The following is a 20,331-nucleotide window of genomic DNA, read 5'->3' as shown; positions in this document are numbered from 1 at the left end:
ATCTGTCTGTTCAGTGAGGTTCAGTTTAGTCTGAGAAAAACGATCGGAGATCCAGGAGGTGTCTGCTGGACGTGGTGTGCGCTATTCGACTGTCGATGCTGTGTTGTACATATTGTTTATATATAGAAAGATAGAACATCTTTGTGTTCCCAAACGTGAGTGTGAGTGTGCGAGTGTCTGGTGGATTTCAAATTGGAATTGAAAGAGGAATACGTGTATATCCGCTGCACCAGCACAGTTTTAAATAAAGCCACAGGCCGAAAATGTGAATATATCCTAATTACACATTTTCCGATCCATTGTGCCCGACGAATACGCGTAATTACCAGCGGAAAATTTCATTTCAGTGAATCGGAAACGGAAAAATTCAAATTTTTACCATCGTTTGTGTGCGGCGCATTCTAAATATAAATAAAAAGAAATAGCTTTCGGTTAATGCCGCATTGAAAATACCCATCCGACAATACTGCCCCCTAATCCTACACAGCAAGTCCTGAAAGTCCCATGCCAAAGTGGCCCTGTTTCGTCTAATTATATAGTGAGACCTGAGCATGGAAAGATCGCCAGCAGCCAATGCCGCGGGTAAGCATCATCCAAGTGCCCAGCTCGAAATGCCCGGCGCTGGGAAAGTGAGAGATTCTCCTGTTTTTTCTTGCTACTGTTCCCGTTCCCGGTCCCAAAACAGAGTACTATATGGCTATTTGTGGGTCTATTAATGTATTTTTAAGGCCTGCCACGGGCTCCGTCTCCGTTTTTCTCTTCTTTGCCATTTGTACGGCCACAGTGCGGTTACGTAATTGTGAATTGAGTATGAAAAATTTTCATAATTGTACGTTGGAATATGCGCTGGTCGAGTGTCATCATTGTGTCCGTATCCCGGCGAGGACCGAACCGTTCCCAAATGCCGAAATACTACTTACGAATCACATTTGATTACGGCTCCCATGCAGAAAGATTCGACATGCTAGCCAATAGTGCTTGTTGACGCGTATGAATAATATTTGGAACTATTTTTAGTGAATATTCTGAATACTCGATGTTTGTGCAGGGTATGCCGATGAGCACGGGACAAACGAACTTTATAGTGTAAACACAAACATTATTAGTCCAAGAACTAGAGTGTTTATTGAATTTGAATTGGGAATAAACAAATTTATTTTAGCTCTTTTAAGGAGAATTCCTTACATTAGTAGTTCAATTATTTTATAAACAAAAATTAAAAGTACTGAAAAATTATATTTTCCAAATTCTATTCTGTAAAGTTTTAATTTCTGGACATTTTCCTGATATTTTATATGAAAACATGCTTTACTTTCGAATCACAAATTATTTATGATTTTTTTTTCTGAAGTTAATTAAAATATATACTACAATTCTTTAGCTCATATTTATAACTTGTTTACACCAACTAAATTTTTGAAGATACATATTTTAATATAAAACTTTATATTATTATTACTGTAATATTTTTTTATTACTATTTTATAGTAATAATACTATATTATTTTTTTATTATTAAAAATTAAGAAATTTGTAGAAATTATTTTTATAATCCAATTATTACTCCGATTAGGGTATCCTGAAGGCGAATTCAGTTAGAGTCTACGACTCTTCGCCTTTGTTGCCGGCATAACTATGTGTGTTTATGTCTACCCGTGGCTACGGGCAATTCTTGACATTTCGCAAATATTTATGATAATTTGCTCTACGTCGGCATCCTCAGCCATCCAAACTTATAAAGCGATTAGTCATGCTTATAATTAACGCACTATACTGTTGATTTTGCAGAGCCTCCTGGCGAGGATGGAGGATTCGAAACGGGCCAACGTCCACCACCTCGCATCACGTTTAGCGAAAACTCCAGCTCCCTGATCCGCTGCATCCCCAACGAACGTGCCACGTTCTTCGTGAAGATCGACTGTGTCGAAGAGGATTTGCCGGAACTGCTGCCCTTCAAATTCGAGTGGTAAGTCATAAATCATTCGAACAAATATATGTATCTATTTTCCTTCGCTTACCTGTGCACTCGGCGCGTGAATCACCGTCCTTGCTCCGCCCGGTCTGCTCTGTGCATAATGCTAAAATTTGCGCATTAACATATGACTTCTCCTTCACGGCGACGGATTTGCTCAATTGAGCAGACCGAGAGGAGAGATCCACCGGCGTCTGCGCCGCCAAAGAGCAACAGTACATCTTTAGGTTTCCCAGCTTTCTCTGATTTTTTCGCTATGGGCACCCAAAGCTCTTGAGCGGCCAGTTCCACTTTGACGATCGGCGCATTAACATATCCGTTGCCCAGCGGGCGGACATAAAGAATTGTAGCAGCGGCAGTGCTATACGAGAGTTCTATATATACACCACTGCGTATACGTACTGGTTCGTGGAATCCGGGGGTGTCCATGCGGCGTATACTTAATAAATCACCTGCATATCGAAATCAATCAAATTGCGCGATAGTTCCTGCGGGACACGTTTTAAAAAAAAAGGAACATCAACGTTAGATGAGGGTGGCGGGATCGCTGGCCGAGATCTGTAACGAACGCCTAAATATAGCCACATTAACAAATCGCTGGCTGTCGCGTCCGCGGAACTTTCGTCTGCCTTGGATTTTCTTTTTGTTTTTGGGGGTTGACTTGGGGCAGCGAAAGGAATTTCGGCGGTGTGCGTCAAAAACGTTTCCATTTAATGCCCTAAAAGTGTTGAAAATAGTTTTTCTCAAACGAAATTGAAAATTACATAATAATACAAATGTGCCTGGCGAAGATACAAAGAGGAATACCTATGTAGAGAGTGCGTTCGGTTCGGTCAGATGTTTGGCAATATCCGCGAGAGCAAACGATAAATAAATAAACTGATTCTGGGCCCCCAAAAAATACAACAGACACACAAAGGAAACAAGAAACAATTTGAAAATTCTCGATCTCGAGGAAAACGACAGCGAAACAACAAGTTATTAGCGTTCAACATCAAAAAAGAAAAAAAATACACACAGCCCAAAAATAAATTGGCAAACTCGTTGTTGTCTAGCTAACGTTTAAATTATTGCAGTCCGCGGCTTTTGCCTAGTGAAGTGACTGAAAACGCAAAATACAATTAATAGCGAAGCTAAGCAAGTTCAAGCATTTATTTATAAACATTCTTGCTTCGATTCACAAATATTTTGGTCAATTTTCTCTTTCACAAAATTTGTTATTATGGTTCTCGTGCGATGGTGCTTGTGGCTTTTGTTTGTTTCCGTTTATTGAGCAATAATTATGCCACATAAATTAATGACTCTTACGCCTCAAATGGTTTGTTAAATGTTTGCACGTGCAACTCGAGTAATTAAGATAACCGGCTCATAAAAGAACATATTTTTAATTGTGATTTTATATATTTTTTATAAACTATAAACAAATGGCACTATATTGAAGGCTATGTAATAATTGGGTGATTAAAAAGAAAATTTAATTCAGAGAAATTGAATTTTATTTTCCTGTAAATCGCAAAATTTAATTTTGTATCTTTGAAATATTATTTGATTCAGACAAAACCATTACAAACTTTGCCTATATTTGGAAATAATGAAATAAGTTTAACATTCCGTGGGGCATAAATTGAAATAGTATTGAACAGTGAATCTTGGTTATTGGTAAATTTGGTCTAAACCAATTTCATCGCTATGGGCAACGGATGTTCCAAATGCTGCCAGTGCAATGAGCACAAGCAAATCAACGGCACACTCTCCTCGGCCTCATCGGTTTATAGAAAAAGGTGATCTAGTGACCACAATTATTTTTATAATGATTTTAGCGTTTTTATCAAGCTATTCTATATATATGGCCAAAATGTTGGTCCTTAATCCTTTGCTCCTCCCAGGACCCGAGGTGATGTCCCCATCGAGAACTCCGACCGCTTCCGCATTACGGCAACCAGCAATGCAGTCCAGCTGGCTGTGGAGCATGTGCAGCGGGAGGACGCCGGCCACTACACGCTGTTCGCCAGGACGAAGAGCCACGATGTGGTGCGCAGGCACGTGGAGCTCATTGTGGAGGACAGATCCACGGGCGATGATCCGCCGGTGTTCCTGCGCCGCCTGCTCGACCTCTCCGTCAAAGTGGGCACCCGGACACGTCTTCTTACCGAAATTCGAAGTTCCACAGATCTTAAGGTAAGTCAATCATGGAAACAAATTTAGTACATTTGGATATCCTTACTCAAAAATTGTTATATTAATTTTTTAAATACTTTGCGATTAAACTCTTTAAAAATTAAGATTATTTTTATTGTTGTCAATTAAATGAATAAATATGTTCTTTTAAAAATAGCTCACCTGGTACAGAAACGACCGGAGGGTGTGTGCCAACGATCGCATCGTAGAAATTAATGAGGGCACCTTCCATTATTTGGAGATTAGTCCTGTGACGCTCGATGACGGCGGTCAGTGGATGCTAATGGCAGAGAACTTTGGTGGTCGAAACTCATGTTTGGGAACGCTGAACGTCTTAGTGCCAAAGGCTTACAAGACTCCGGAGTTTGTGGAGGAGCTGCGTGCGGTGCTTACTGAGCAGGGAACCGTTTCGCTGGAGTGCAAGGTCGTGGGCGTGCCAACGCCGCATTTGCGCTGGTTTAAGGACTCCAAGGAGATCAAGGCTGGAGATATCTTCGCCTTGACTGCCAACGCAGATGATCCTACCTCACTTGGAACGTACACATGTGAGGCTCGCAACTGCATGGGCGTTACTTATTCCAGCTCCAAGGTACATGTAGTGGGACGCGGAAGTCGCGAAGGATCCCTCAAGCCGGCGGATAGGTAAGGGATTTTTATTTTCCTTTTTAAAATTAGTAAGTTGTATCTTTCGGACTATTTATAGTTCTAATGCTAAACTATTTTTGTTTCTATTGAAAATATTTTTGTTAATTAATCATTTGTAAGGCCATTTAGTGGAGTTCTCTTATTTTACGAATGTTCTTATCATTCCGCAGCGTGGCGAGCAATGCGCCGCCTCCGATATTCACGAACGAACTGCGAGATATGAGCATTCTCATCGGGGAGACCATCATTCTCGGTTGTCAAGGTGAGCACTCAGAGTGTAGTAGATTAGAGAAGATCTCCTGCTGGCACCGGGCCAACGTATTTTTGTTTATCTTCTCTCGGGCACTCGGACGTGCTAGCAAATTTGGTCCAATTCTCGCCGGCGCTTGTTGTTTTTAGATCGTGCTCTAGAAACTTGAACTCGATCGCGCGGTTGGAATGTCTCGAATGTTGAGGTGGGTCATCAACATTTGCGGCAAGTGGCGAGCAAAACAAAACCGCTAATTGCCCGCCAGAGAGAAGAAAACAAAATAACAAAAATTTCGAAGGCAGAGATCAGCATTTGAGTAGATTGTTTACATGATCATTCCTCCATTCCTTCGCAGTGGTGGTACCGCCGTGGCCAAAAAGCGTCTGCTGGTACAATGCAAACGGACGGGTGGATACCGCTGAGCGGTACAAACTGATCGAGGACGGTCTCGGTGTCTATATGATCGAAGTAAAGCCCTCGGAATCCTGTGATGCCGGCGAATGGAAATGCGTGGTGACCAGCTTTGACGGCAGTGTCGGTATTTCATCGTGTACCGTTGCCATGGACAGTGAGTGAATTTGATATCATTAAAGGATGATCGATTTCAATCCAATTATTTCTTAGTTCCCAGGAACTATCGCAAGCCCAGGTTCATGGAGAGTCTGCGCGCCGTTCTCACCGAGGAGGGACTTGTGTCATTTGAATGCAAGGTGGTGGGCTTCCCCACGCCACTGCTTAAGTGGTTTAAGGATGGGCACGAGTTGAAGCCAGGTGATGTCTACCAACTCACGGGCACCAACTCTTTGGGAACCTATTGCTGCGTTGCCAGTAATTGCATGGGAGGAACCAGTAGCACTGCCGTTCTCACCGTAGAGGACATCCAAAACCAGCTGACCGATGAGGAGCGTCTTGTCTTCTCCCAACAAAGCCAGAACCAAGCGCCAAAGTTTCTCACTGGACTTAAGAGCACGGATGCCAAGATCAACGAACCTTTCCAATTCAAGGTGGTGGTAAAGGCCACTCCGGATCCCATACTTTCTTGGTTCCGTGACGAGCTTCCTATTGATCCGAACGAACGATATAACCATTACCGGGGCGAAAACGAGGACTGGCTGCTGGACATTAATTCGGTGGAGTTTGTGGATCAAGCAGAGTGGAAGTGTGTGGCCGTAAATGATTTCGGCACTAGCATTACATCCTGCTTTCTGAAGCTGCAGATCCCCCGGCACTACAAGAAACCCCGCTTCCTGGAATGCCTGCGAGCGGTGCTCACAGAAGAGGGAGCCGTCAATCTTGAGTGCAAAGTCATCGGAGTTCCCCAGCCAGCCCTTAAGTGGTATAAGGATGGCGTGGAACTTAAACCCGGTGATATTCACCGCATAATTTCTGGACAGGATGGCACCTGCTGCCTTGGCACCTACACTTGTGAGGCCAGAAATTGCATGGGTGTCGTTGCCAGCTCTGCATCGCTTCTGGGTTTTGAAGATGCCCAGAAGAGTCAACAGCAGAAGAGCGAACAGTTACATGAGAACGAGCTGCAGAGGAATTACTCTTTGTCCACCATTCAGGAGGAGCGCACCTCACAGCTGTACGAGACGCCTGTCGGTGACATAACCATCGATGAAAAGGGTGATGTGTCGTTCTCTTTCGATGGCAAGGAGGTATCTGTTTCCCTCTACGAAACTCCTGACCTTACGGAGGAAGAGGCTCTCAAAATTGTGGAGATGTATGCCGATCAAATCTCTGAGCATGTCACTGAACACAATATTGTGGAACTGCCACCGTTACGTTTTGTCAAGGAGACATCGCAATCGGGAAAACTTCTGATGGAAGCCGTGGTCATCGATATTTCACCCGAATATTTCACAGTCGAAGAGGATATGCGTACAGAGGCTGATATGGATGACATTTCCATAAACGAGATCACAATACACGGCTCGTCAGGAAGGGAAGGAATAATTGACAAGGAGACTGAGCAATATGTCCAGGAGTCCTTTGATAAAATGGAGGAGGAATTATCCCTTTCAGCTCCAATTCGTAAGCGAAAGAAGTCCAAGCCAACAGAGACAGATGAATTCTTCAGCCTATCCAAAGCATCACCATCTGGCAGCCAAGGCGATGAGGAGGCGTCCGATTTGCAAACCTTTGCCAGTGCACAAATGTCCGCATCCCAAAAGGCCGCGTCTGAAGCTCAAACCAGTCCCGAAAAAGACAAAGATTCTGTGGCACCGCCGAAACGGAAGAAGTCAAAGAAACCGACAGACAGTGATTCATCCAAGACAACTGAGGATGATGCTCGATTGCAGGATATTTCGGGTGCAGTTGGCGATGGACTCTTGTTCACACCATCTTCTCAAGCAAAGGTGGTCACCGACGAGAGTGAGATCAATAAAAATTTAATTGCTCTCGTTCCTCTGGCCAAGTTGCTCAAGGTTATTGAGAATCATTTGGCAGCAGTGGAGAATGAGGTGATGGAACAGTCCACCATGATGATGACCCCGTCAGCAGCAGATCAGAGCATTGCCATCATTCGGAATATCATAGATCCCATCAAGCAAATCGAATCAAAACTGCGGGTCTACTCTGGTGAGACTCACATCGATGCCCTCATCCAATCAATGGACGAAGATATTCGGCGGTTGCACATGGGTCTGCAGGTCATCGAAAAGTGTGTGGAGATCGACGAGACGGGAGCAACGCTCATCCAACGCACAAGTGTCTGTATCATTGACAGCGTAGCTGACCAAATGAAAAGAGCTCTGGACGAGCTGAAAATTGTGAGCAGAAAGTTCGAGTCAGAGTGTCTTCGTGCCCAAATCGAACTGACTGCCGATGACATCCAACAGGGACTAGAAATCACGCAGGGCACTATAAAGTCGCAAGCCCTTCTCCAGGAGGCCCAGGAATTGGAGGCAGCTAAGCACTTTTCGGAAACTGTTGAAAAAATGCAAGAAGTGCCTGATTCCATATCCTTTGCCACCATATCGGAAGCCAATCTTCCCAGCGAAGCTAGTGCACTGAAGGAGATTTGCAAGCCAGTGGCTAAGATTCAGGAAGCCCTAGAACGCGTTGAAATGGAGCTGTCTTTAGAAGAGTCAGAGGAGCAGATTTATAAGAAAGTGCACCAGAAGGTGCTTGAGAGTATTGTGGAACCCATTAAGGAACTTCAAAACACTCTGCAGTCCATTGAAGATAAAACCGAATCCCTTGTGGGTTCTGAGTCAATGGAACAGAAAATAAACATGGCCATTCTTGATATTGTGACCCCTCCACTTTTCGAGCTTAATAAGGGTCTCGAAGTTATCCTTAATGAAAAATCAGACAGTGTGGAGGGAGGAATGCTGACCGTTAGCACTGTGGAATCGATGGTACCACCATTGCAGGAGATTCAGAATGGTTTGGCACAGCTGGGACAAGATCTGGAAAGCGGTCAGTCATCCATGCCTCACGAGGAACACCGATCTGAGCCTGGACTTGATGTGGCTGACACCCAGAAATTGTTGCAGTCGTTTGCTCAAGGTGTCTTGCATTTTGAGACGAATATCGAGAGGATCTCTCCGCGTCTCTCCTCCAACGTAAAGATTCGCTTACTAAATCTAAAGGATGAATTGTCAGTTTTAATAAGCACTATTTTGGAAAAAGACATAACCGGACATCATGTAGAGCTGCTGGATAGACTAAAACGACCAGTCGACGAGTTGAACTACTGCATCCGGCAGACAGAGGTTAAGAATATGACTGGGTCTCTAGCTGACCTTATTGAACCCCTCAGCATGTTGCAAGAAAACACCCAAAAAAGTCACGGCCGCTTGCTAACAGCTAGAGATCCCGATCAGCAAGCTCTTCAAACTTTGGACAATATACGCAGCATAATTCGTAACGTGGTTATTGACATAGAAGAGCATGAGTTTAAGATCCTTCAGCAGGAGATTCAGCAGGATGAGGAATACGCGGCGCAGCAGCAGGACAAATCATTTAGTGCCTTGCGGAAGGTACTAGAAACCAAGGTTTCCCTAGAGGAAGCAGTGGGCAACATCGAAACACTGCAGGAAGCATTGAACAAAATCAGCGAGAGCCCTAAATCTTCGGAAAGGGTGAAAACCTCCTCAAATGAAGCACAGGTATATCTCCTACGTATCCTGCAAATTGCCAAGGGTTTGGCAACATTTAGCGAGGCAGAGACAACGCTCGATGTCAACGAGGCCAACACAACCAGAATTCTTTTCGAGTGTGGCAAAAGTTTTGCTGACTTGGCTAAAGCCCTGGACAGTCCTGAATCTTTGACTGAGAATGAATTTTTAAATGCCCTGAATCAGTTTGGTGATATTGTTGGCCAACAAAAGCAATCAATGGATGAGAAGCTGTCTATTGCCAGTCCCCTCTCCAGCCTGATTCATGTGCTTGAAAATTTAAAGCCTTTGAAAGCTTCAATGGAGGACTTATCCACTTTGGATGATGTGTCAGTGCTTAAGTCAGCCGCAGAGTCTTTGCCCACTGATCCGGAGGCGGAAGTACCTTCAAGTGTCGAGAAACCCTCATCTGTTGCCGTCTTACTGACTGATTTGAATCAAGGAATTACTTCGGTTCTTTCACATTGCGAAGATCCTGACGTGGTATCTTTATCGGGTCCTGCTGCCCAGCAAGTCCAGGCGGCCCTTGTTAAGATGCAAGAACTGCAAAATAGTTTGGCTTTGGTGCAGGAAACACACGTGGTGGAAGCCGCCCATTCTCTGTCAGAGGCAAGTCAGCAGGGTACCTTCGCCGAAGCTCTCTGCAGTTTGGAACGCTGTGTTGTTCAGGTTGAGGAGTACATGGCCCACAGTGACGTTGAAAATTTGAGTGATCTTGAACTGTCCAAGCTCAAGGCATTGGCCAACCCAATACGTGATGTAAGACAGTACTGCGAACAGATTGATGTGCAACTCTTGGAAAATGCCATTGATATATCCACCCAGGGTGATATCTCGGAGTTAAAGAGCAGTGGAAATCAGCAAACTGTTTCAGATCATATCCAGGAAGTAGCTGTTGTAGAAGAAGAGCCAATTGTGGAAGTTTTTGATATACAACAAGGTGTCGCCAGTGGCATTAAGCAACTAGAAGCTTGTTTAGAAGTCACCCAGGCTGATGCCAACAAGGAACTCCAGCAAGTTGGTAAAATAATGGAGCAACTCAAGTCCGACTTAGAGAATATACAGACTGCTCTTCTAACGGATAGTGTTCAGCAGGAAACTGTTCTGGCTCAAGCCGAAATAGCCCGTACCATGTTTAAATTAAAGGAATCTTTGGTACATACTTATGAATCTGGTCTGGTTGATTCTTTGGAGAACGTGGAGAGTGCCTTCGAAGACATATTGCTTTCGTTGCCCATTTTAGAATCTCAGCTGGCAGAGGAAATGTTTGGAAAAATCGAAAAGTCTTTCGGAAACTTCGTTATCTACTGTGAGAAGTTAGAAGGTGCGGATTATCAAAACCTAAAAACTCTTAAGAGTCCTATTGAAAATCTTGTACGTTCCATTGGAGCTGTGGCCGCTCAACCCACCGTCGATGTTGATAAATCATCTGCGGTTGTTGTGCAGCTACAGACAAATCTAATGGCTGCTTTTCGAAGTCTAAATGAAGTCAGCGAGAAGGTAACTAACGAGGTCTTGGGTGGTCTTTTAAAGACTCAAAGTAGCCTAGTGACTGTCTTCGATTTCATTGAGAATAACGAAAACACAATTCGCGTCATAGAACTTTTACAGGAAATTGATTCCATTACCGCGGAATTGAAGGCATTAACTGAAATTCCAGTGGAGCCTACGGTGCCTATCGATATTAGTATTATTATAGAAAATGTTTCGTCTGGCAAAGCATTCCTCACCGAAATCGAGGAGGGACTTAAAGCTAATAATCCGCAATGTATCCTTTTGCTCGATGAGAACACGGATGATATTGCTCAGCTAGAGGCAACTCTTGTGCAAATTGAAAAAGAAATCCTTTCTCAGCCTCAACTTACTCAGATTACTAAGAAGCAATATACTCTAATAGAAACACTGCAGTTGCAGATTAATGTTTTACAGGAAAAACTGAACAAGCTAAACGTATTCCTTTCCGAACTTCAAAGTCAATCGGACGTATCTTCGCCTGAATCAGCCTTTGATACTGACATAGAAATCAAAGAGAGTTCAGAAAGCCCAGAGGATATTGGCCCAGAAGCCAAAAGACCCAAAATCTTGGAGACTGATCAACAACAAGATTCTAGCAAGCAACCCGAAACACAAAATATTACTCAGGATTTAACTAAAGAGGCCAAAGATGTTACAAAGAAAACGAAGGATACTGAATCGCAACTCCAAAGCGAAAAGAAATCACCTGAAGAGGAAAAGTCAGCTGACCAAAAGGCACAAGAATCTAAGCAAGAAGTTGAGCAAATTAAGGAACCACAATTGGTAGAAAAAAATATAGTCGAGTCGGAAAAACCATCAGATATTGTCCCTCAAAAGGCATCTCCACAAATTGTACTGGAAGCTCTAACGGAAAAGTTATCCCAATCTCTTAATAATGAAACACTTAATGAATCCATTAAATCTATTATCACAGAAGGACAAGATATTCTTGATAACATTAATGATGTCGACAAAGTTTCAAAATCTATATTCAAATTGAGAGAACATATAGTTCATACTTATGATGGTAAGCCACCTGAGGATCAGGTAGACAAAGAACTTGTCGAAGACTTTATAGAATCACTTTTGGAAGCCTGCCCAGAAGCCTCTGCACAAGTCATTCAAAACTACATTAAAGAAATTAAAACCAACATTATTTTAACAAAGGCAGCGATTCAACTTATCGATGATAGCAACTTGTTCACGAAGCCGTCCCTACTGGTTCCAAAATTGGTTAATCTAGAAAAAATTGCAGAAAAAACCCAGACGGATAAACATATTGATAAATCATCTGAAAAAATGATAAGCTTGCAGCAGAATTTAATGGACATTTTCATTGTATTTGATGACCTCTTAGACGAAAATACGGAAAAAATAAATCCTAAGATAGAAGAATTGAAAACCATATTGCTTAGCGAATATGATTATATTGAGAAAAAACAGGGTCAGCTCCATACTGCTGTGCTTCAAGGGAAAATACAAGTAATTACTCAAAGGATTCTTAATATTTGTGAAGAATTTAAGGAATGTATTGAAAAACAAAACGAACAGCAGGAAAAAGCAACTGATACAAATCTTCCTGAAGAAAAGACCGAAGATGTTGTAGACCACTCAAAAGCATGCACAGTTTTAGAAGATCCCAAGAAGTCGGAGATTATCGAGCCTGCAACTAAATTAGAGGCTGCCGATTCTTTAGTAGAGCTAAAGCCAGAAGATGTACCACAGCAACAAGCTGACATAGAAGTTGAACAAAAGTTCCAGAAACCAGAAGGATCTGATGATGTTGTTGAGAAGATTAGAGAGGAAAAGATTGAAGAACCACAGAAAGCCGAAATAAAGGACACTCAAAGCAAGTTAGAGAAGGGTGAAGCTTTCGATAAGCAAGTTCTTGAGGAAAAGCAGTTGGAAGTTGAGGCACAAAAGTCTGCTGACAAGAATGTCGATCAAAAGTCCCAGAAACCAGAAGTATCTGAGGTCGTCGCTGAAAAGATTTCCGAGGAAAAGATTAAAGAACCCAAGAAGCCTGAAATAAAGGACGCTGAAACGAAATCAGAGAAGGGTGAAGCTTTCGATAAGCAAGTTCTTGAGGAAAAGCAGTTGGAAGTTGAGGGACAAAAGCCAGCTGATAGAGATATCGATCAAAAGTCCCAGAAACCAGAAGTATCTGAGGTAGTCGCTGAGAAGATTTCCGAGGAAAAGATTGAAGAACCCAAGAAGCCTGAAATAAAGGACACTGAAACGAAATCAGAGAAGGGTGAAGCGTTCGACAGGGAAGTTCTTGAGGAAAAGCAGTTGGAAGTTGAGGCGCAAAAGCCAGCTGACAAGGATGCCGATCAAAAATCCCAGAAGCCAGAAGTATCTGAGGTCATCGCTGAGAAGATTTCCGAGGAAAAGATTGAAGAACCCAAGAAGCCTGAAATAAAGGACGCTGAAACGAAATCAGAGAAGGGTGAAGCTTTCGATAAGCAAGTTCTTGAGGAAAAGCAGTTGGAAGTTGAAGCACAAAAGCCGGCTGACAAGGATGTCGATCAAAAATCCAAGCAACCAGAAGTATCTGAAGTTGTTGCTGAGAAGATTTCCGGGGAAAGGATTGAAGAACCAAAGAAGCCTGAAATAAAAGACGCTGAAAGCAAGTTAGAGAAGGGTGAAGCATTCGACAAGCAAGTTCTTGAGGTAAAGCAATTAGAAGTTGAGGGACAAAAGCAAGCTGACAAGGATTTCGATCAAAAGTCCCAGAAACCAGAAGTATCTGAGGTAGTCGCTGAGAAGATTTCCGAGGAAAAGATTGAAGTACCCAAGAAGCCTGAAATAAAGGACGCAGAAACGAAATCAGAGAAGGGTGAAGCTTTCGATAAGCAAGTTCTTGAGGAAAAGCAGTTGGAAGTTGAAGCACAAAAGCCGGCCGACAAGGATGTCGATCAAAAGTCCCAGAAGCCAGAAGTATCTGAGGTCATCGCTGAGAAGATTTCCGAGGAAAAGATTGAAGAACCCAAGAAGCCTGAAATAAAGGACGCTGAAAGCAGGTTAGAGAAGGGTGAAGCGTTCGATAAGCAAGTTCTTGAGGAAAAGCTGTTGGAAGTTGAGGGACAAAAGCCAGCTGATAAAGATATCGATCAAAAGTCTAAGAAACCAGAAGTATCTGAGGTAATCGCTGAGAAGATTTCCGAGGAAAAGATTGAAGAACCCAAGAAGCCTGAAACGAAAGCAGAGCAGGGTGAAGCTTTCGATAAGCAAGTTCTTGAGGAAAAGCAGTTGGAAGTTGAGGGACAAAAGGCCGCTGATAAAAATATCGATCAAAAGTCCCAGAAACCAGAAGTATCTGAGGTCGTCGCTGAGAAGATTTCCGAGGAAAAGATTGAAGAACCCAAGAAGCCTGAAATACAGGACGCTGAAACGAAATCAGAGAAGGGTGAAGCTTTCGATAAGCAAGTTCTTGAGGAAAAGCAGTTGGAAGTTGAGGGACAAAAGCCAGCTGATAAAAATATCGATCAAAAGTCCCAGAAACCAGAAGTATCTGAGGTCGTCGCTGAGAAGATTTCCGAAGAAAAGATTGAAGAACCCAAGAAGCCTGAAATAAAGGACACTGAAACGAAATCAGAGAAGGGTGAAGTTTTCGATAAGCAAGTTCTTGAGGAAAAGCAGTTGGAAGTTGAAGCACAAAAGCCGGCAGACACGGATGTCGATCAAAAGTCCAAGCAACCAGAAGTATCTGAAGTTGTTGCTGAGAAGATTTCCGAGGAAAGGATTGAAGAACCAAAGAAGACTGAAATAAAGGACGCTGAAAGCAAGTTAGAGAAGGGTGAAGCATTCGACAAGCAAGTTCTTGAGGTAAAGCAATTAGAAGTTGAGGGACAAAAGCAAGCTGACAAGGATGTCGATCAAAAGTCCCAGAAACCAGAAGTATCTGAGGTAGTCGCTGAGAAGATTTCTGAGGAAAAGATTGAAGAACCCAAGAAGCCTGAAATAAAGGACGCAGAAACGAAATCAGAGAAGGGTGAAGCTTTCGATAAGCAAGTTCTTGAGGAAAAGCAGTTGGAAGTTGAGGGACAAAAGCCAGCTGATAAAAATATCGATCAAAAGTCCCAGAAACCAGAAGTATCTGAGGTCGTCGCTGAGAAGATTTCCGAGGAAAAGATTGAAGAACCCAAGAAGCATGAAATAAAGGACGCAGAAACGAAATCAGAGAAGGGTGAAGCTTTCGATAAGCAAGTTCTTGAGGAAAAGCAGTTGGAAGTTGAGGGACAAAAGGCAGCTGATAAAAATATCGATCAAAAGTCCCAGAAACCAGAAGTATCTGAGGTCGTCGCTGAGAAGATTTCTGAGGAAAAGATTGAAGAACCCAAGAAGCCTGAAATAAAGGACGCAGAAACGAAATCAGAGAAGGGTGAAGCTTTCGATAAGCAAGTTCTTGAGGAAAAGCAGTTGGAAGTTGAGGGAAAAAAGCCAGCTGATAAAGATATCGATCAAAAGTCCCAGCAACCAGAAGTATCTGAGGTAGTCGCTGAGAAGATTTCCGAGGAAAAGATTGAAGAACCCAAGAAGCCTGAAATAAAGGACGCTGAAACGAAAGCAGAGAAGGGTGAAGCTTTCGATAAGCAAGTTCTTGAGGAAAGGCAGTTGGAACTTGAGGGACAAAAGGCCGCTGATAAAAATATCGATCAAAAGTCCCAGAAACCAGAAGTATCTGAGGTCGTCGCTGAGAAGATTTCCGAGGAAAAGATTGAAGAACCCAAGAAGCATGAAATACAGGACGCTGAAACGAAATCAGAGAAGGGTGAAGCTTTCGATAAGCAAGTTCTTGAGGAAAAGCAGTTGGAAGTTGAGGGACAAAAGCCAGCTGATAAAAATATCGATAAAAAGTCCCAGAAAGCAGAAGTATCTGAGGTCGTCGCTGAGAAGATTTCCGAAGAAAAGATTGAAGAACCCAAGAAGCCTGAAATAAAGGACGCTGAAAGCAGGTTAGAGAAGGGTGAAGCGTTCGATAAGCAAGTTCTTGAGGAAAAGCAGTTGGAAGTTGAGGCACAAAAGCCCGTTGACAAGGATGCCGATCGAAAGTCCCAAAAACCAGAAGTATCTGAGGTTATTGCTGAAAAGATATCTCAGGAAAAGCTTGAAGAATCAAAAGACATAGAAACTAAAGAAGGAAAGGGAGTTCCTTTGGACAAGAAAGCCTTAGAGGATGCGACAAGGAGAACGAAAACCGAAGAGGATATTCTAAAGACTTTAAAGGACAACTTCACTAAATTAAGCAGGGCAGCGGGCTGTAGTGAAATTTTGACAGAATGTGAAAATATAATCAATAACCTTAACGAAGTTGAAGCAGTTGCCAAATTACTATTTAAATTAAGAGAGCAAATAGTTCACACCTACGATGGAAAAGCAGTCGAAGATCAAAATCATAAAGAACTCTTTGAATCTTTTATTGAATCGCTGTGCGAAGCCTGTCCCGAAGCAGCTGATCAAGTAATTCACAATTATCTTAAAGAAATTAAAACCAATGTGATCCTTACAAAAGCAGCAATTCAACTTATTGACGATAGCAATATGTTCACAAAGCCATCCTTATTGATACCAAAAATACTAAATTTGGAGAAAATATCGATAAAAATTCAATCGGAATCATTTGTTGATAAGTCATCGGAAAAAATGATTAGCTTGCAACAGAGCTTAATGGATATTTTCGTTATTCTTGATGACCTCTTAGATGAAAAGACTGATGTATTGAAACCAAAAATAGAAGAAATTAAAACAATACTACTGAGCGACTATGATTATATTGAAAAGAAAGATGGAGAGATTCATACAGCTGTTATTAATGGGAAGATTAAAATAATTACGCAAAATATTTTAACTATTATTGAAGATCTTAAGCAAGTGTCTGAAGAACCATCACCAACCATCAGAACGATTTCCGAAGAAAAGGTGGAAGAAGGCCAAAAGTCCGAAGTTAAGGACTCTGAAGAAAAGTCTACAAAGGCTAAAGTCCTAGAGAAGAAGTATGTTGAAGAAGAACAACTGGAAGAAAAGTTACATAAACAGGATGAGATCGCTGCTGATAAGAAGGCTCAAAAAGCAGAGGTTTCCGAGGATGTTGTCGAAAAGGTCTCCGAGGAGAAGGTGGAAGAGAGCCAAAAGTCCGAAGTTAAGGACTCTGAAGCCAAGTCTAAGAAGGCTAAGGTCCCGGAGAAGAAGTCTGTCGAAGAAGAAAAACTTGACGAAAAGAAACAAAGGCAGGCTGAAGTCACTGCTGATAAGAAGGCTCAAAAGGTAGAGGTTTCCGAGGTTGTTGCTGAAAAGGTTTCCGAGGAGAAGGTGGAAGAAAGCCAAAAAGCCGAAGCTAAGGAATCTGAGGAAAAGTCTAAGAAGGTTCAAAATGCAGAGGTTTCCGAGGTTGTTGCCGAGAAGATTTCCGAAGAGAAGGTGGAAGATAGCAGAAAGTCCGAAGTTAAGGACTCTGAAGCAAATTCTAAGAAGGCTAAGGTCCTGGAGAAGAAGTCTGTTGAAGAAGAAAAAATTGACGAAAAGAAACAAAAGCAGGCTGAAGTCACTGCTGATAAGAAGGCTCAACAGGCAGAGGTTTCCGAGGTTGCTCCTGAAAAGATTTCCGAAGAAAAGGTGGAAGAAAGCCAAAAGTCCGAAGTTAAGGACTCTGAAACCAAGTTTAAGAAGGCTAAGGTCCTGGAGAAGAAGTCTGTCGAAGAAGAAAAAATTGACGAAAAGAAACAAAAGCAGGCTGAAGTCACTGCTGATAAGAAGGCTCAAAAGGCAGAGGTTTCCGAGGTTGTTGCCGAAAAGATTTCCGAAGAAAAGGTGGAAGAAAGCCAAAAAGCCGAAGTTAAGGAATCCGAGGAAAAGGCTAAGAAGGCTAAAGCCTTGGATAAGAAATCCGATAAAGAGGAAAAACTGGAAGAAAAGAATCAAAAACAGGTCGATGTCGCTGCTGATAAAAAAGTTCAAAAGGCAGAGGCTTCCGAGGTTGTTGCCGAAAAGATTTCCGAAGAAAAGGTGGAAGAAAGCCAAAAGTCCGAAGTTAAGGACTATGAAACCAAGTCTAAGAAGGCTAAGGTCCTGGAGAATAAGTCTGTCGAAGAAGAAAAACTTGACGAAAAGAAACAAAAGCAGGCTGAAGTCATTGCTGATAAGAAAGCTCAACAGGCAGAGGTTTCCGAGGTTGCTTCTGAAAAGATTTCCGAAGAAAAGGTGGAAGAAAGCCAAAAGTCCGAAGTTAAGGACTCTGAAACCAAGTTTAAGAAGGCTAAGGTTCTGGAGAAGAAGTCTGTCGAAGAAGAAAAAATTGACGAAAAGAAACAAAAGCAGGCTGAAGTCACTGCTGATAAGAAGGCTCAAAAGGCAGAGGTTTCCGAGGTTGTTGCCGAAAAGATTTCCGAAGAAAAGGTGGAAGAAAGCCAAAAAGCCGAAGTTAAGGAATCCGAGGAAAAGGCTAAGAAGGCTAAAGCCTTGGATAAGAAATCCGCCAAAGAGGAAAAACTGGAAGAAAAGAATTTAAAACAGGTCGATGACGCTGCTGATAAAAAAGTTCAAAAGGCAGAGGCTTCCGAGGTTGTAGCCGAAAAGATTTCCGAAGAAAAGGTGGAAGAAAGCCAAAAGTCCGAAGTTAAGGACTCTAAAACCAAGTCTAAGAAGGCTAAGGTCCTGGAGAAGAAGTCTGTCGAAGAAGAAAAACTTGACGAAAAGAAACAAAGGCAGGCTGAAGTCACTGCTGATAAGAAGGCTCAAAAGGTAGAGGTTTCCGAGGTTGTTGCTGAAAAGGTTTCCGAGGAGAAGGTGGAAGAAAGCCAAAAAGCCGAAGCTAAGGAAAAGTCTAAGAAGGTTCAAAATGCAGAAGTTTCCGAGGTTGTTGCCGAGAAGATTTCCGAAGAGAAGGTGGAAGATAGCAGAAAGTCCGAAGTTAAGGACTCTGAAGCAAATTCTAAGAAGGCTAAGGTCCTGGAGAAGAAGTCTGTTGAAGAAGAAAAAATTGACGAAAAGAAACAAAAGCAGGCTGAAGTCACTGCTGATAAGAAGGCTCAACAGGCAGAGGTTTCCGAGGTTGCTCCTGAAAAGATTTCCGAAGAAAAGGTGGAAGAAAGCCAAAAGTCCGAAGTTAAGGACTCTGAAACCAAGTTTAAGAAGGCTAAGGTCCTGGAGAAGAAGTCTGTCGAAGAAGAAAAAATTGACGAAAAGAAACAAAAGAAGGCTGAGGTCACTGCTGATAAGAAATCTGAACAGGCAGAGGTTTCCGAGGCTGTTGCTGAAAAGATTTCCGAAGAGAAGGTGGAAGAAAGCCGAAAAGCCGAAGTTGAGGAATCCGAGAAAAAGTCTAAGAAGGCTAAGGTCTTGGAGAAAAAATCCGCCGAAGAAGAAAAACTGGAAGAAAAGAAACAAAAGCAGGCTGAAGTCAGTGCTGATAAGAAGGCTCAAAAGGCAGAGGTTTCCGAGGTTGTTGCCGAAAAGATTTCCGAGGAGAAGGTGGAAGAAAGCCAAATGTCCGAAGTTAAGGAATCTGAATCAAAGTCTAAGAAGGCTAAGGTCCTGGAGAAGAAGTCTGTCGAAGAAGAAAAACTTGACGAAAAGAAACAAAAGAAGGCTGAAGTCACTGCTGATAAGAAGGCTCAAAAGGCAGAGGTTTCCGAGGTTGTTGCCGAAAAGATTTTCAAAGAGAAGGTGGAAGAAAGCCAAAATGCCGAAGATAAGAAATCCGAAGAAACGGACTTGGAGAAGAAATCCGTAGAAGAAGAAAAACTGGAAGAAAAGAAGCAAAAACAGGCTAAGATCACTGCTGATAAGAAAGTTCAAAAGGCTGAGGTTACCGAGGTTACTGCTGAAAAGATTTCCGTGGAGAAGGTTGAAGAAAGTAGAGACACCGATGTTAAGGAGTCTGCGGCAAAGTCTAAGAAAGCTAAGGTCTTGGAGAAGAAACCAATCGAAGAAGAACAACGGGGTGAAAAGAAACTTGAACAGGTTGAGGGGGTTCCTGAATCGAAAAAGGTCGTGACCGAAGACTCAAATCTGACTAGAAATGTGTATGGCCTTGAAAACAAGGAAACAGCGATTTTGGACGAGGAAACCCTTCTTGTGAAGCGAAAGCCTTATGATGCACAAGATACTGCCGATTCTGTTAGCCTGCAAACGTACAAGTCCATGGATTCAGAGTACAAGGATAGAAAGGAATCCCGTAGTGCCAAACGTAAGCCAACTGTTGACATCCAATTGACTAATCGAAACACGGCGTCGGGCAGCGACCTCAAATTAACATGCGGACTATCGGGTCACGACATGAATGTGCAATGGTTCAAGGATAAGAGTCTCATCGAGAACGGTGCCAAGTACAGGAGGACATTGAACGACGGACTGTCGTGCCTTGAAATTAAATCGGCCGAACTTAGTGACTCTGGCATTTACCGCTGCATAGCGTCCAATCAAAATGGAGAAGTCGAAACTAGCTGTCTTGTGACTATATACGAAGCACCTTCAAGTAAATTTGGCACCCCTCCAATATTTACACGCAACATTCGAGGTAAGTGCCAATTGTACCTAGTGATCTAATGCCCGAATTTCAAACTTAATTAGTTCTTAATTGCGAATGAATATATTTCTTTTATTTCGCATTAAGCACCTTGCATTTGCTTGTATGTATTTGC

General features: G+C 42.6%; 1 protein-coding gene across 2 annotated transcripts in view; it reads left to right on the top strand.

Moving 5' to 3' along the window:
- The first annotated feature begins 24 nt into the window (after positions 1–24).
- LOC108112494 (titin-like) overlaps positions 25–20,331 on the top strand; it is a 28,005-nt gene continuing 7,698 nt past the window's right edge. The window contains exons 1-8 of one of the 2 annotated variants that reach the window (XM_017222362.2): positions 25–155; positions 348–582; positions 1,789–1,966; positions 3,859–4,150; positions 4,308–4,792; positions 4,966–5,057; positions 5,401–5,613; positions 5,670–20,207. In XM_017222362.2, the coding sequence (XP_017077851.2) occupies positions 552–582; positions 1,789–1,966; positions 3,859–4,150; positions 4,308–4,792; positions 4,966–5,057; positions 5,401–5,613; positions 5,670–20,207 (15,829 nt within the window). In that variant the 5' untranslated portion in view covers positions 25–155; positions 348–551. Of the gene's footprint in view, positions 156–347; positions 583–1,788; positions 1,967–2,262; positions 2,377–3,526; positions 3,754–3,858; positions 4,151–4,307; positions 4,793–4,965; positions 5,058–5,400; positions 5,614–5,669; positions 20,208–20,331 lie in introns of those variants that run through there. The other variant, XM_017222364.2, reaches the window with a different exon arrangement.

Source organism: Drosophila eugracilis, unplaced genomic scaffold, assembly GCF_018153835.1.
Source record: "Drosophila eugracilis isolate 14026-0451.02 unplaced genomic scaffold, ASM1815383v1 contig_90, whole genome shotgun sequence".
In the NCBI taxonomy this organism is placed as follows: Eukaryota; Metazoa; Arthropoda; class Insecta; order Diptera; family Drosophilidae; genus Drosophila; species Drosophila eugracilis.
This window is presented reverse-complemented; position numbering and strand designations above follow the sequence as displayed.